This window comes from Eimeria necatrix, genomic scaffold (genome assembly GCF_000499385.1).
Source record: "Eimeria necatrix Houghton genomic scaffold, Enh_scaff1002, whole genome shotgun sequence".
Lineage (NCBI taxonomy): Eukaryota > Apicomplexa > Conoidasida > Eucoccidiorida > Eimeriidae > Eimeria > Eimeria necatrix.
This window is the reverse complement of record NW_013651814.1, coordinates 1-13,395: the sequence shown is the minus strand read 5'-3', so window position 1 is coordinate 13,395 and position 13,395 is coordinate 1. Positions and strand designations below refer to the sequence as shown.

General features: G+C 52.1%; 7 protein-coding genes across 7 annotated transcripts; 2 read left to right on the top strand and 5 right to left on the bottom strand.

Annotated features, from left to right (window-relative positions):
* Positions 1–373: 373 nt before the first annotated feature.
* On the bottom strand, positions 374–865 carry ENH_00000110 (hypothetical protein; the record flags this gene model as incomplete). Its single annotated transcript, XM_013578086.1, has 2 exons — positions 374–561; positions 757–865. The coding sequence occupies 2 exons, from the start codon at positions 863–865 to the stop codon at positions 374–376; spliced, it is 297 nt and encodes a 98-aa protein (XP_013433540.1).
* A 3,397-nt stretch (positions 866–4,262) lies between these two features.
* ENH_00000100 (peptidase family M3 domain containing protein, putative) lies at positions 4,263–5,690 on the bottom strand (the record flags this gene model as incomplete). The annotated part of the gene is made up of 5 exons (XM_013578085.1): positions 4,263–4,423; positions 4,634–4,763; positions 4,992–5,227; positions 5,454–5,560; positions 5,677–5,690. 5 exons carry the CDS (start codon positions 5,688–5,690, stop codon positions 4,263–4,265), a joined length of 648 nt encoding a protein of 215 aa, XP_013433539.1.
* A 646-nt stretch (positions 5,691–6,336) lies between these two features.
* Positions 6,337–6,615, top strand: ENH_00000090 (hypothetical protein; the record flags this gene model as incomplete). Its single annotated transcript, XM_013578084.1, has 1 exon — positions 6,337–6,615. One exon carries the CDS (start codon positions 6,337–6,339, stop codon positions 6,613–6,615), a length of 279 nt encoding a protein of 92 aa, XP_013433538.1.
* Positions 6,616–7,670: 1,055 nt separating this feature from the next.
* Positions 7,671–8,038, bottom strand: ENH_00000080 (hypothetical protein; the record flags this gene model as incomplete). Its single annotated transcript, XM_013578083.1, has 2 exons — positions 7,671–7,704; positions 7,821–8,038. The coding sequence occupies 2 exons, from the start codon at positions 8,036–8,038 to the stop codon at positions 7,671–7,673; spliced, it is 252 nt and encodes an 83-aa protein (XP_013433537.1).
* A 1,066-nt stretch (positions 8,039–9,104) lies between these two features.
* On the top strand, positions 9,105–9,761 carry ENH_00000070 (hypothetical protein; the record flags this gene model as incomplete). The annotated part of the gene is made up of 1 exon (XM_013578082.1): positions 9,105–9,761. One exon carries the CDS (start codon positions 9,105–9,107, stop codon positions 9,759–9,761), a length of 657 nt encoding a protein of 218 aa, XP_013433536.1.
* Positions 9,762–9,850: 89 nt separating this feature from the next.
* On the bottom strand, positions 9,851–10,607 carry ENH_00000060 (hypothetical protein; the record flags this gene model as incomplete). The annotated part of the gene is made up of 3 exons (XM_013578081.1): positions 9,851–9,913; positions 10,072–10,165; positions 10,396–10,607. The coding sequence occupies 3 exons, from the start codon at positions 10,605–10,607 to the stop codon at positions 9,851–9,853; spliced, it is 369 nt and encodes a 122-aa protein (XP_013433535.1).
* Positions 10,608–12,841: 2,234 nt separating this feature from the next.
* On the bottom strand, positions 12,842–13,394 carry ENH_00000050 (hypothetical protein; the record flags this gene model as incomplete). The annotated part of the gene is made up of 2 exons (XM_013578080.1): positions 12,842–12,977; positions 13,226–13,394. Coding segments are annotated over 2 exons (305 nt in total), but the record flags the coding sequence as incomplete, so codon positions are not given.
* Position 13,395: the final 1 nt, after the last annotated feature.

The following is a 13,395-nucleotide window of genomic DNA, read 5'->3' as shown; positions in this document are numbered from 1 at the left end:
GGGAGGCGGGGAGGGAAGGGGGGGGAGCAGCAGGAGGGGAAGCGCCGGAAGGCAAGGCGGAGCAGGGGAAGCAGCAGCAGCAAACGCAGCAGCAGCAGCAGCAGCAGCAGCAGCAGCAGCAGCAGCAGCAGCAAGGGAACCCGGGAATCAATGCGCAGCACGACAGGTGACCCTGCGGCTGCGGGAGGGCCTAGAGTATAGCGTTTAGGGTTTAGGGTTTAGGGTTTAGGGTTTAGGGTTTAGGGTTTAGGGTTTACGGGGGGGGAGCCCCATAGTGTCGGTATAAAAATAACCACAAAAGTTGTGAGAGTGGCGTTCAATCCCCCTAATGCCTAGGGTCTACGCCTAGGGTTTAGGGTTTAGGGTTTAGGGTTTAGGGTTTACCGGGGGGCAGGCCCATGGTATCTGTGTAGAAGTAAGCAGCAAAAGTGGTGAGAGTGAAGTTCATTCCCCCCGCGCCTATCATGGGCGCCGCGTAAGCCAGCAAAACCCCCCAAGAAAGTTGTTTGGCCCTTTTGCCGTACTGCAGCAGCCCGCGGGCTTCGGCCTCCGCGCCAGTGCCTGCAAACCCTAAACCCTAAACCCTAAACCCTAAACCCTAGACCCTAAACCCCCGGCCCGGCCCCTGCGTCCCGCGGGCCTCGAGCGCGCAGGCGGGTCTGCACGCGGCCTGCGCTCGCCGCGGCGGCGGGAGGACTGGCAACGCGAAACGCTGATTTAGGGTTTAGGGTTTAGGGTTTAGGGTTTAGGGTTTACTCTCGGAGGTCTGGGACTGGTTGTCCTCGGAGTCCTCATCTTCGGGTTTTCGCTGCTGCTCCTTCAAAGACCTTTGTCTTCCCTCCTTCTCCAAAATGGGGCCCGCCATTGCTGCTGTGGGGTTTGCAGTTTGGGGTGTATGCGCAGCTCGCTGGGGTGTATGCGCAGCTCGCTGCGGTGTACAGACAGCTCGGGAGCTCCGCAGACACCCCAGCAGCTGCTGCTGCAGCTTCCGGGGCCCAGGGGCCTCGCAGCAGCAGCGGGGGCCTCGGGAGCTGCTGCAGCAGCAGTTGCGCTGCTGCTGTGCGGCGCTGCTGCTGCGCTGCTGCTGCTGCGCTGCTGCTGCTGCTGCGGCGCCGTCGCCAGGTGTACGTACACCGCAACGCCGCGGGAGCCGGCGCCACCCGCGCCAGAAGCCGCCGGACTTCGGAGAAGAAAAGAAAAGCGAAAAAGGACTTTAAATTGAAAAGTCAATAAAGGCAATAAGAGGGAAATGGGGGGGCTTTATAAGTAGAAGGCCAGGGAGCCGCGGAAGGCCGGCTAGTCGAGCCTCGCTGTGCATGTCCACCGGCCGAGGCTGGTCTGCTTTTTTGCTCCTTTTTGGGGTTTTGTGTTTTTAAAAGATCAAATAAATCTTTTTTAAAACTCCTGCGGCTTTTTTTTGATCCAAAAAGCAACAAAAACGCGCAACTTGCAGGCCGATGCTGCCCGCCTCTCCCGGGGCTGCGTGTTCAATGTTCGCGCGGGTCCTCTGCGGAAAGTCGAAGCAAAAATCTAAAAACCCTTTATTGGTGTTTAATTTTCGAAATAAATTGCAAAAATATTCCAAAATAGCTTTTAAAAATCACTCGCTGGTGCCATTTTAATGCAGGTTTCCACTTCGCCTCTCAGCGGCTCATTCAAGTGTGTCGCCGCCATTCAACTATTTGAATTAGAACACTAAACGAACGCCAAATGAAATTTGCGATCTTTCTTTGAAATCCTCTTCTTTTTCAAGTGCTTAGGAGCAGCTTTAAAGGCGCTTTCTTTTGCTTTTCTGGCCTTTAGTCTGAAACCAAGCAGCCCTTTCTAACCGGGAAGAATGCAAGGTTTCAGGCCTAACCAGCGGTCTCTTTGCAAGCATAGTACTTCTTTAGAACCGCTATCATTAAATATACTTCAGGGATAAAATTTAAATTTATTTGAATTTCCTTTTTTCGTTTTTTCGCGCTTTCACGCGCGCGCGCACTGCGGTGTACGTACACCCGACGCCCTTGACCACTGTTCTACAGGAATGTGCAGAAAGCGCAAATCCAATTTTCGCGATTTTCTGTTGTTAAACTTTTCACTTTTGTTTCTTTAATTTATTTAATTGAGTTTCTCACGTACTTCGTCTTCAAATGAGCGAAGAAGAAGCAAAGGCGTTCATCGCTCAAACTCTAAACCCTAAACCCTAAACCCTAAACCCTAAACCCCGCCCAAAAGATCTCCCAATGCGCACATTGTTCACCAACTGGAGGCCCCGCAAAAGCCTATATAGCTAAACCCTCGATCCCAATTTACATGTTGCAGCATTTAGCTAGCTTAAACCGCAGGCGCAAACCCTAAACCCTAAACCCTAAACCCTAAACCCTCAGGACGCTAAACTCTGCAGCACATGCTCTATACGAGCCGGCACTGCGCAACCCTGTGCTGCGCTTGAGACGAAGGCGTTTGCCGCTCAAACCCTAAACCCTAAACCCTAAACCCTAAACCCTAAACCCTAGGTGACAAATTTGACGCGCTGGCCTAGAGTTCACATTGAAATTACCGGAATTCAAATTGCAGCCGCAGAGGCATATGCAAGCAAATTTATTTTTTTATGAAATGGATTTATTTAAATAAATATAAACTTCCTAACAACTGCTTACAACAAATGATTTTGAAAAATTAAATACAACTCTGGAAGGACAAGGAACTAAAAAGCCAGCATCGCTGTGTAGCGAGGGTTTAGGGTTTAGGGTTTAGGGTTTAGGGTTTAGGGTTTGGGTCAGACAGCGTGTGAAAGGGCGGCCTTGAGGAGGAACTGGATTGGCATTCTCTCGGGGTGTACAGACAGCTCGTCGAGCTTTTGAGGGTTTTCTTTTTCCTTCAATAAATTCAAAATTGAAAAAGCTGAAATATTTGAAGATCCTTTTTCTAGCAAATCCACGAGAGGCAAACTCGCTAAACCCTCGCCCCCTTCTCCCCTAAACCCTCGAAACCACACGTAGCTCGAGGTGCACCTGATGCAACCCCCGCACGCAAACCCTAAACCCTAAACCCTAAACCCTAAACCCTAAACCCTAAACCCTAAACCCTAGCTGCTGCACTCTGCGCAGCAGATTCACTTTCCCTTGTTTGGTCCTTTCCTTTTCTCCCTGCTCTTAGGGTTTAGGTTTAGGAGGGCTTAGGGTGGCTCGCATCCAGCGTTTCTAGGGTTTAGGGTTTGGCAGGGTTTAGGGTTACTGGGGTCCAGGGTTTCTAGGGTTTAGGGTTTGCAGACTTAAAGGCAGTGCCGGGTCTCGGGCTGAGGGTTTAGGCCGCCCGGATCCAGGTTGAGGGTTTGCAGACTTAGAGGCAGGCCAGACTTAGGGCTTAGGGTTTAGGGTTTAGGGTTTAGGGTTTAGGGTTTAGGGTTTACCTGCAGAAAAGGTAGCAGAAGTAGTTGCCCCCGTAGTGCACCAAGTGCTCGAAAGCCCTCAAGGGGGGAACCCCCACGAGGGTCCAGAGGGGGCCCCCCGAGAGGGAATTAAAAACCCTTCCGAGGGTTTTTCTTTTTGAAAAAAAAGAATTTAAATATTTTTTTAATTCTTTTATTTCTGCTGCTGCAGCAGCTCCAGACAAACCCCCCTCCGGCAGCAGCAGCAAACCCTCGTTCGGAGAGTAGCTGTAAAACGCCTGCACGCAGCTCCAAACCCTCACCCGCTTCCCAAACCCTAAACCCTAAACCCTAAACCCTAAACCCTAAACCCTCAACCTTCAGATGCGGCGACAGTCAGGAGCAACGCGTGCGCTGCTTGCAGCAAATCCCCACCCCTCAGAGTCTACTACGGCTGCTTGGGGCCTAGGGTTCAGGGTTTAGGGTTTAGGGTTTGCGAGGGTTTAGGGTTTGCTAGGGTTTGGGCGGACCCGGTCAAGCAGAGCCAGCTGCAGCTGGTGGGCCAAATGAAAAGCTGCAAAACCCTCAGGGTTTTGAGGAAAAGAGTCGAAAGACTTTCGAAATATAATTGAAGAAAAGAATTCAAATAAATGAGAAGGAAACTCGGCGAAGTCCACGGCCCCGCGCGTGCCTGAGGTGTACGTACACCGCAAACCCCTGCCCGCAGCCCCAAACCCTAAACCACCAGCAGCAGCAAACCCTAAACCACCAGCAGCAGCAAACCCTAAACCACCAGCAGCAGCAGCAAAACCCTAAACCCTCGGCTTCTTCGGCGTCGAAAGCAGGCGGGGCGACTGCGCGCGCCCCAGCGCCTACGGTTTAGGGTTTAGGGTTTAGGGTTTAGGGTTTAGGGTTTAGGGTTTGGCGGCTTGCCGGACAAGTGCTGCAGCTCCGTCCGAGACAAAAGGCCGTGAATCACGTGGCCCAATTCGTGCAGCAAATGAAGACTTTCATTTTCTGTTATTTTGCTGTCGCGCAGCAGCAGCAGCGCTTCTTCTGCGTCGTCCCCTGAGCCGCAAACCCTAAACCCTAAACCCTAAACCCTAAACCCTAAACCCTAAACCCTATCAACTCGGCCGCGAGCTCCAGGCCTGAAGCGAAGCTGCGGAACAACGGGCGTAGCAAAGCACAGCTTCCCTGCGTGCGGGCTTAGCGGCACAACTCCCTAAACCCTAAACCCTAAACCCTAAACCCTAAACCCTAAACCCTAAACCCTACCTTTTTCGGAATTGGACAAACGAGCTGGGGGGGCGAAATTAGAGACAAGAGCGCAGCAGGGAATTTGACGGAGGCAGCCGTTGTCCTCAACGACGCATGCGCGGCTCAAGGGGCCCCCCAACTCCCATCCCTGAAGGCCAAACCCTAAACCCTAAACCCTAAACCCTAAACCCTAAACCCTAAACCCTAAACCCTAGGGCTTCCCTCCACCTACGGCTCTCAGGTGCAAATGGTGCCGCCTTTCTCTCAAGCTCAGCAGCGCTTCAAACCTACCTCACAAGCCCGGAACTCTGAGGCCCCCAAACCCTAAACCCTAAACCCTAAACCCTAAACCCTAAACCCTAAACCCTAGGCGCACTCGCTTCAAAGGGTAGTCCATTTGCTTCGACCCCCTTATTGTAAATTGGGCCAGCAGCCGCGTCTTGTCCTTCCTTGCCCACAAATCCACATAAAGAGTTCCTCGGGGGGCCCCCAGGGGCCCCCCGGGGGGCCCCTGGGGGGCCCCCAGGGGCCCCCAGGGGCCCCTGGGGGCCCCCCCAGCCTTATTGATTGGGCGCAGCTCAAACTTAAGAACGCTCCAGTGCCAAGTCTCGCCTGCAGCGGGCCCGCAAACCCTAAACCCTAAACCCTAAACCCTAAACCCTAGACCCTAAACCCTCAACCCTTAACCTATGTCTTGGAGTGCCCGCATCATGGCCTTAACTGCTGGCTAAAGGCGTTTGCCGTCCACAGCATTCCAATCCGGCCCCCATCTCCAAACCTTAAACCCTAAACCCTAAACCCTAAACCCTAAACCCTAAACCCTAAACCCTCGACTCACCTGGGGCGGGAAGAGTTGGCGTCAACGTAAACCCCGTTATCTTCTCCAACAACTCGACTGCCCGTCTCCAGACAGTTTCAAGACTTAGTCGCTGAGGCTCAGAAGGCCTGAAGTCAAACCCTAAACCCTAAACCCTAAACCCTAAACCCTAAGCCCTTAAGCCTGCGCACCATATCTTAAACCCTAAGTCGAAACCTCTCAGTCCCAAGCCTCAGTTAATCACTGGTGGGCAACCATGGCTGGCGAAGGGGAACAAAACCTGGCTAGGCAAAGCACGCTTTAGGGTTTAGGGTTTAGGGTTTAGGGTTTGGGGTTTCAAGCCATGGCCCTTGATCAAAACTCCAACAGCTATTTTAAAAGGTTCTGAGTTTGAGTCAAACTCAACTTGGAAAGAGACAGCTGCGTCTGCGCAAGCTGTGGCGCAGCGCTTAGGGTTTAGGGTTTAGGGTTTAGGGTTTAGGGTTTAGGGTTTGCCTGTTGCGTCCTTGCTGCAGCGCGTGGCACTCCATCAGGAAAGGAACATCCCAAGGGTTTATTTCGCCTTCTATTTTAAATTTGTTTGGAAGCAGTTTTGCTGCTGCTTTCATTTGCTGCAGCTCTCGCTCCAGCGGCAGCTGAGTGGCCACAGAAACGCAACAAATAAGGGTTTAGGGTTTAGGGTTTAGGGTTTAGGGTTTAGGGTTTGGCGGCTGGGGTTTAGGCCCACCTCCAGCGCTGACTCAATTCGCTCCAGAAATGTCGATACTGCAGCAGGAGTTCGCAAGATGCCTTCCCTTGGCCCGCAAACGCAAACCCTAAACCCTAAACCCTAAACCCTAAACCCTAAATGCTGTCCCGAACCCTAGGCTCCGAGATATGTACTCAGCATGTTTCGTTGCTGCTGATGCAGCAGCGAAAAAACCAGCAGCAGAAGCAGCAACAAGCGCTGCTGAAGTTGCAGGAGCAGCAGCAGCAGCAACAGCAGCAGCAGCAGAAGCAACAGCAGCAGCAACAGCAACACGAGCAGGAACGACAGCAGCATCAACAAGAGCAACAGCAACAGCTGCAGCAGCAACAGCCACAGCGACAGCAGCAACAGCCACAGCAGCAGCAGCAGCAACAGCCACAGCAACAGCAGCAGCAACAGCAACAGCAGCAGCAACAGCCACAGCAACAGCAGTAGCAACAACTAGAAGGGGCAACAGCAACACCAGCAGCAGCAACACCAGCAGCAACACCAGCAGCTGCAGCAGCAACAGCAACACCAGCAGCAGCAAGCACAGCAGCAACAGCAGCAGCAGCAGCAACAGCAGCAGCAGCAGCAGCAAGCTGCACCTTTGTGCAAAAGCTGCCCAAGACTCGAAGCCTCTGCTGCGGGCCAGTTTTTGCCTGAGGGCCAAAAGATGAAGAAAGTTGAAATCTGCTGCCTGCAGCAAAAAGAGAACTTTTGAATTAAAATTAATTTATTTGAATTAAAATTAAATAATTAAAAAGAATTAAATGGATATTTGAGACAATTAATGGAATATTGCAAAGAATTAATTGATATGTGGTTAAATAATTCATTAAAATTTAAAAAGAATTAATTTAAATTCAAAAAGAATTAATTGGAAATCCAGAACAAGAAAGGAAGCAGCAAAAGGGAAAAGCGGAAAAGAGCAAATTTTGGAAAAAGAAAAAATAAATTCAAATAAATAAAACTAAATTAAATTAAATTAAATCAATTAAATTAAGTTGAACCAAAAATAAGAATCAAATTAAATTAAACTGATTTAAATTGAATTAATTAATTTAATTTAATTAAATTTAATTAATTAAATTAATTAAATTAATTAAATTAAATTAATTAAATTAATTTAATTAAATTAAATTAATTAAATTAAAACTCACCTCTCTGCTGTCGCTTTCTGTCAACAAATGAATTTCTTTCCGCAGCCCGGAATCGCCACAAGTCCTTTTTGGAAGTCAAATCAAAATAAAATAAATAAGTAAAATAAAATAAAATAAAATAAATTAAATTAAATTAAATTAAATTAAATTAAATTAAATTAATTAAATTTAATTAAATTAATAAAATGATAAAACATTTCAAAAGTTTCTCTTCGACTTTCGGAAAGGCCAAGAGCAAACTCGCAGTCTTTAAGGCAGCAGAAAAGGACAGTTTGTGCTGCAGCAAGAAGCCCGAGGGTTTAGGGTTTAGGGTTTAGGGTTTAGGGTTTAGAGCTTAGGGTTTAGCGTTTAGGGTTTGTACGGCGAGAGGTGCTTTCCGGCACTGAGAGTTTGCAAAAAAATAAGGGTTTGGGGCTCAGTCTGTGGGACTAATAGTTGAAAACACAATTTAGGGTTTAGGGTTTAGGGTTTAGGGTTTAGGGTTTAGGGAGTCGGTACCTGAGGAGGACTTTTGTGAATTCGTCGTCTGCCGAAATGGTGAGCGTGCTGACTTTGCTGCTCTTCTTGCGGCCCCACAAAGAGAAGAACCCTTGCTGCTGCTGCTGCTGCTGCTGCTGCTGCTGCTGCTGCTGCTGCTGCTGCAGCTCAGCCGTGCGCATTGCAATTACTCCTGGAGGCACTCCTGCTGCTAAAAGTGTGTCCACTGATATTTCCATTTCTAAAAAAGCAGAAAAACAAAATAAACAAATTAAAATTAAATTAAAAATAAAATTAACCACTAAAAGCAATTCTGATAAACACAACAGCAGCAAAATGAGGCTCCCAAAGCAGCTCCAAGAAACACATTCTGCCTTCCCAAGGGGCCCCCCCGGGGCCCCCCAGGGGGCCCCCAGGGGGCCCCCAGGGGGCCCCCAGGGGCCCCCCAGGGGGCCCTCAGGGGCCCTCCGGGGCCCCACAAGGCTCTACAGGGGCCCCCCAGGGGCCCCTCTGTGGGGCCCCACAGGGCCCCACATTTGCCTCATAGGGCCCACAGGGCCCCACAGGGAGTTCTTGTGGATATCCTGGAGGTTTCTCGTGAGATAACTGTGGGGCCCCTGGGGGCCCCACAGTTTGGGGCCCCACGGGGGCCCCTGGGGGGCCCCACAGGGGCCCCACAGGGGCCCCTAGGGGCCCTACAGGGGCCCCCTATGGAGGCCCTGAGAGGCTCCATTGAAGGTACTTTTGCCTTCATGTGAGCTTCCTATAGGGTTTCTAGAGCACCTGTGGGGCCCCAGGGGGGCCCCTGTGGGGCCCCTGTGGGGCCTTTGTGGGGCCCCTATGGGGCCTTTGTGGGGCCCGTCGGAGGTCCCTGTGGGGCCCCTGTGGGGCCCCCGGGGGGCGCCTGAGGGGCCCCTATGGAGCCCCTGGGGGGGCTCGGGGGGCCCCTGGGGGGCCCCTGGGGGGCCCCTGCGGGGCCCCTGCGGGGCCCCTGGGGGGCCCCTGGGGGGCCCCTGCGGGGCCCCACTCAAGGCTTGAGGCAGTAAGGGTCTTTGCAGGTCCGTCTGTTTTGAAAGGCAAGTCCGTGCATTAGGGTTTAGGGTTTAGGGTTTAGGGTTTAGGGTTTGCGTCTCACGGGGGGCGTGCTGCTGCGCCTGAAGACATGCTGCTGCTGCTTGGCTTTCTTCTTCGAGGAGGCGCAGCAGGCTTTCCTGAGGTGTACGTACACCCGAAAGTGTGGGGTCAGTTTGTCGAGAAGAATTTAAATTAATTTTAAATGGCATTTAAATAAATTCAATTAATTAAATGGCAATTAAAGTGCTTGAGGCACTTGCGGATTGCGTAGCTAGCCAGAGCGTTGCTGCTGCTGCTGCTGCTGCTGCTGCTGCTGCTGCTGCTGCTGCTGCCCTTGCGGATGTGGCAACAGAAGAGTGCGCACAGGAGCAGCAGTTGCAGCAGCTGCTGCTACGCAGGTGGCAGCAACTGCTGGAGAAGCAGCAGTTGCTGCAGCAGCAGCAGCAACGGCAGCAGCAGCAGCAACAGCAGCAGCAGCAGCAACAGCAGCAGCAATACGAACAGCAGCAGCAGCAGCAGCAACGGCAGCAGCAACATCAACGGCAGCAGCAACATCAACGGCAGCAGCAGCAGCAGCAACGGCAGCAGCAGCTGCTGCTGCGCAGGGTGTCTGTACACCTCGTGCTGCTGCTGCTCACCTTTTCTTTGCTGCTGAGGTGTACGCCCTGCTGCTCCATCGCCTCGCGCATGCAGCGCAGCACCACGGCCTCCTCCTTAGTCAGTGCAGCAGCAGCAGCAGCAGCAGCAGCAGCAGCAGCAGCAGCAGGTGCTGCAGGTGCTGCAGGCTTGCAGCTGCAGCAGCAGCAGCAAACGCAGCAATTTCCGGAATGGCGCAGCACCAGTGCGGAATGCAGAAGCCTTGCCTCGTGCGAGAACGCATGCAGCTAGAGTTGCACGGAAAAATCAGGGTTTAGGGTTTAGGGTTTAGGGTTTAGGATCTAGGGTTTAGGGTTTGGGGTTCAGGGTTTAGCGAGTACTCACGGCTCCTCTCCACTGCTCTCAGCTTGGGCTGGAGCTCCTTCTCGCAGTCTCTCGTATATCTGAAAACCCCAAACCCCAAGCTTTAAACCCTAAACCCTAATAAGCTTCAGACCGCCAAGGGTTTGTGAAGCGTGCGCTCTGCGGAGCTAAAAAGGACGCAGTCCCTAGGGTTTATGGATTAGGGTTTAGGGTTTAGGGTTTAGGGTTTAGGGTTTACGGAGTCGCTGAAGTTCGCCACGCTCATGAAGTGCTGCACCTCCTGCACCACTTGGTCTCCGGCCTGTTGCCACTCCGGCAACGGATGAACATTCCTGCGCCCGCAAACCCTAAACCCTAAACCCTAAACCCTAAACCCTAAACCCTAAGCTGCACGTAGCCACCCCATTTGACAAATGGCCGGTGAGTGTTTGAGGTTTCTTCCATGCTTTCTTGACCCTTAAACCCTAGACCCTAATTCATGATCCCCCTACTCCAAACCCTCGCTGCAAACCCTAAACCCTAAACCCTAAACCCTAAACCCTAAACCCTAAACCCTTCGAACCTGATGAGTTCTGCGGCGTCTGCAACTTTGCACAGTGCGTTGCTGACGGCGTCGAGTGTCTGTACAGCTTGTTTTTGTCTGTTTTCTGAATTATTTTTGAATTCATTTTTAAATTCATTTTTAATTTCTTTAATTTCTTTTTTAATTTCTTTTTTTATTTCATTTTCAAACTCCTTTTTCTCCTTTTCCAAAAGTCTGCTGCAGTCGCGCATGCACTGCCGCGCGAGCTGCAGCAAAGCCTCAGGTGTATCGACACCTGGCAGCTGCAGCAAACCAGGAACAGAGCTCCAGTTGCTGCTGCTGCTGCTGCTGCTGCTGCTGTCGCTGCTGCTGCTGCTGCTGCTGTCGCTGCTGCTGCTGCTGCTGCTGCTGTGCACGCTTCTCCTGTTGCTGCTGATGGGCCTTTTGCTGCTGCTGCTGCAGGTGTGGATGCTGCTGCTGGCACCCGCCCCAGCAGCAGCAGCAGCAGCAGCAGCAGCAGCAGCTCGATATGAAGAGCTTGTGGGGTGACAACTCCGGGTGTACGTACACCTCGAACTGTGACACCGCCGCAGCAGCAGCAGCAGCAGCAAATTGCGATCAGATCCTCTGGGGGCCCCCGAGGAGGTTTGAAGCAGCACAGGAGGGCCCCCAAACCTCTGGAGGGGCCCCTGGGGGGCCCCCCGGTGGGGGGCCCCCCGCTGGGGGCCCCCCAGGTGGGGGGCCCCACAGAGGGAGGGGGGGGCCCCCCGGGGCCCCCTGAGTCGGGGGGCCCCCAGGGCCCCCAGGGGGGCCCTCGGGGCCCAGGGGCCCCGGGGAATTCTCATTTGTTGGGTTTTGATGTTAGTTTTGAAAATGAAAAGAAAATGAACTTTTTAAATTCTGCAAGTAGGAAGGAAAATCAGTTTTTGGTCTTTGCCACGTGCGAAATGCAAGCTCCGGTGGCTCGATACCCTAACCTAGGGTTTAGGGTTTAGGGTTTCGAATTTAGATCTAAAAAAGGGTTTTATACTTCACCAAATAAAGAAGAGAACACCACATAAAGAAGAAAGCGCTGGAACTGATACCCAGGGGCCCCAGGGGGGCCCCCGGCATTTCCTGCTGGGGGCCCCCCCAGTGCTCGGGGCCCCCTCGGGCTCCACCGGGATCGTCCAAGAACAGCGGAAGAAAAGGGTATTATTAAATAAAAATGCTGAAATAAAATGATTTAATTGTTTTTAAATTCAAGTGAAAGGCAAAGAAGTGAACTTGAAATGATTTCGCGGATCCGCTGGCGCCCGTGCAGTCGCTTGAGGTGTCTGTACACCTGAAGAGCACCGCCTCGACCTTTGCCTTTTTAAATTCTCCCTCTGTACGAAATTCATTTTTATTTCATTTGCAAACTAAATTATCTTAATTTTATTTGCGAAAAGACTGTTAACTAAGTGGCAAGAGGAAGGACGAAAGCAGCAGCTCCCCCAAAACCTAAATTAGGGTTTTAACCCCTAACCCTTCTGGGCCTGGGGTTTCGGGCTCTAAGAGGCAATACTAAAAGCACCTCACTCCAAACCCTAATCCCTAAACCCTAAACCCTAAATACTTCAAACCCTATTCGTTCATTGGAGCCCCACGTCCTAAACCCTAACACCACCTGAACTGCCAGGCCTCTAAACCCTAAACCCTATCCACCGACCGCCTATCCTAAACCCTATCCGCCGAAGCCGCTAAACCCTAAACCCTGAGCCGCCCCACCTAAGCCCTTGGCAGCCAGGCCCCTAACCCCCCCCGTAAACCCTAAACCCTGAACCCCAAACCCTAAACCCTAAACCCCAAACCCTAAACCCTAGACCCTGGCGTGTGGATTGTACCTGGAAAACTTAAACCAGCATCTGCCGTTCAATTTGTGGTGTATGTACACTGCAACACTTCAACCGCCGCCCTTCAGGGTTTGAGGGTTTGAGCACTTTAATGAATTTGCATGCACGCAATTCAGAGAATGTGCAGAAAGTAGAAAATGCAGAAATGCAAAAAAGAGATTTGCAGCACTTGCAGTGTCTTGGTGCATGCATGCGAGGTGTACATACACCTGAGCACTTGTGCGTTCGGCCAAAGTGCACGTGTAGGTCCTCAAGTGCTTTCAGCACATATACACATTTATAATAATTATAAATTCAGATTTATTTCAATAAATATAAATATAATGGAAATGGAAATATAAATGCATATATACTTTAAGGCCAAGGCCTTACATGCTCCTGTGCACAGGCGTTTGCGTTGCGGGCGCGGATAAACTGAGGGGGGACGGGCCTAAACCCTAAACCCTAAACCCTAAACCCTAAACCCTAAACCCTCGGCCCTGGCCCCCAGGCCCTCTTCGCCCTTGCGAAAACGCCTTCGGCCGGAGCCTCGGCCGGGACTCTCGCCGTCGCGGCCGCAGCCCCAAACCCCAAACCCTAAACCCCAAACCCTAAACCCTAAACCCTAAACCCTAATTTCCCAAACCCCGCTCCAACAAACGCGTAATTGCAGCATTCACATCTCCATCTGCTTCCTGAAGTGCTGCTATGTTTGCGTCTCTGTCAATAAACCCCATATCCGTCAGCGACTGCAGCTGCGAGGCAAACCTGAAAGCACGCCCCAAACCCTAAACCCTAAACCCTAAACCCTAAACCCTAAGCCCTAAACCCTAAGCCCTAAACCCTGGCGCTGCGGCAGCGGCGCGGAAAAAGCGGGTCGCCGAAACATGGGCGCGACCCTAAACCCTAAACCCTAAACCCGAAACCCTCGACCCCAATCCCTGAGCGCGCAGCCCCAAGCCGCAAACCCTAAACCCTAAACCCTAAACCCTAAACCCTCGCCGCCAGCAGCCCACCTCTCCTCCGGGGGCCTCGTGTCCGTCACTGGCATTGAAAAAGGGGCCCCCATGCCCCCCAGACCATCAAAAGACCCAAAAGCAGCAAAAGGGTTTGCTGCAGCGTTGGGGGCCCCCGGGGCCCCCGGGGGGGCCCCCCCAGAGGGGCCCCCGGGGGCCCCCCCCCCCCC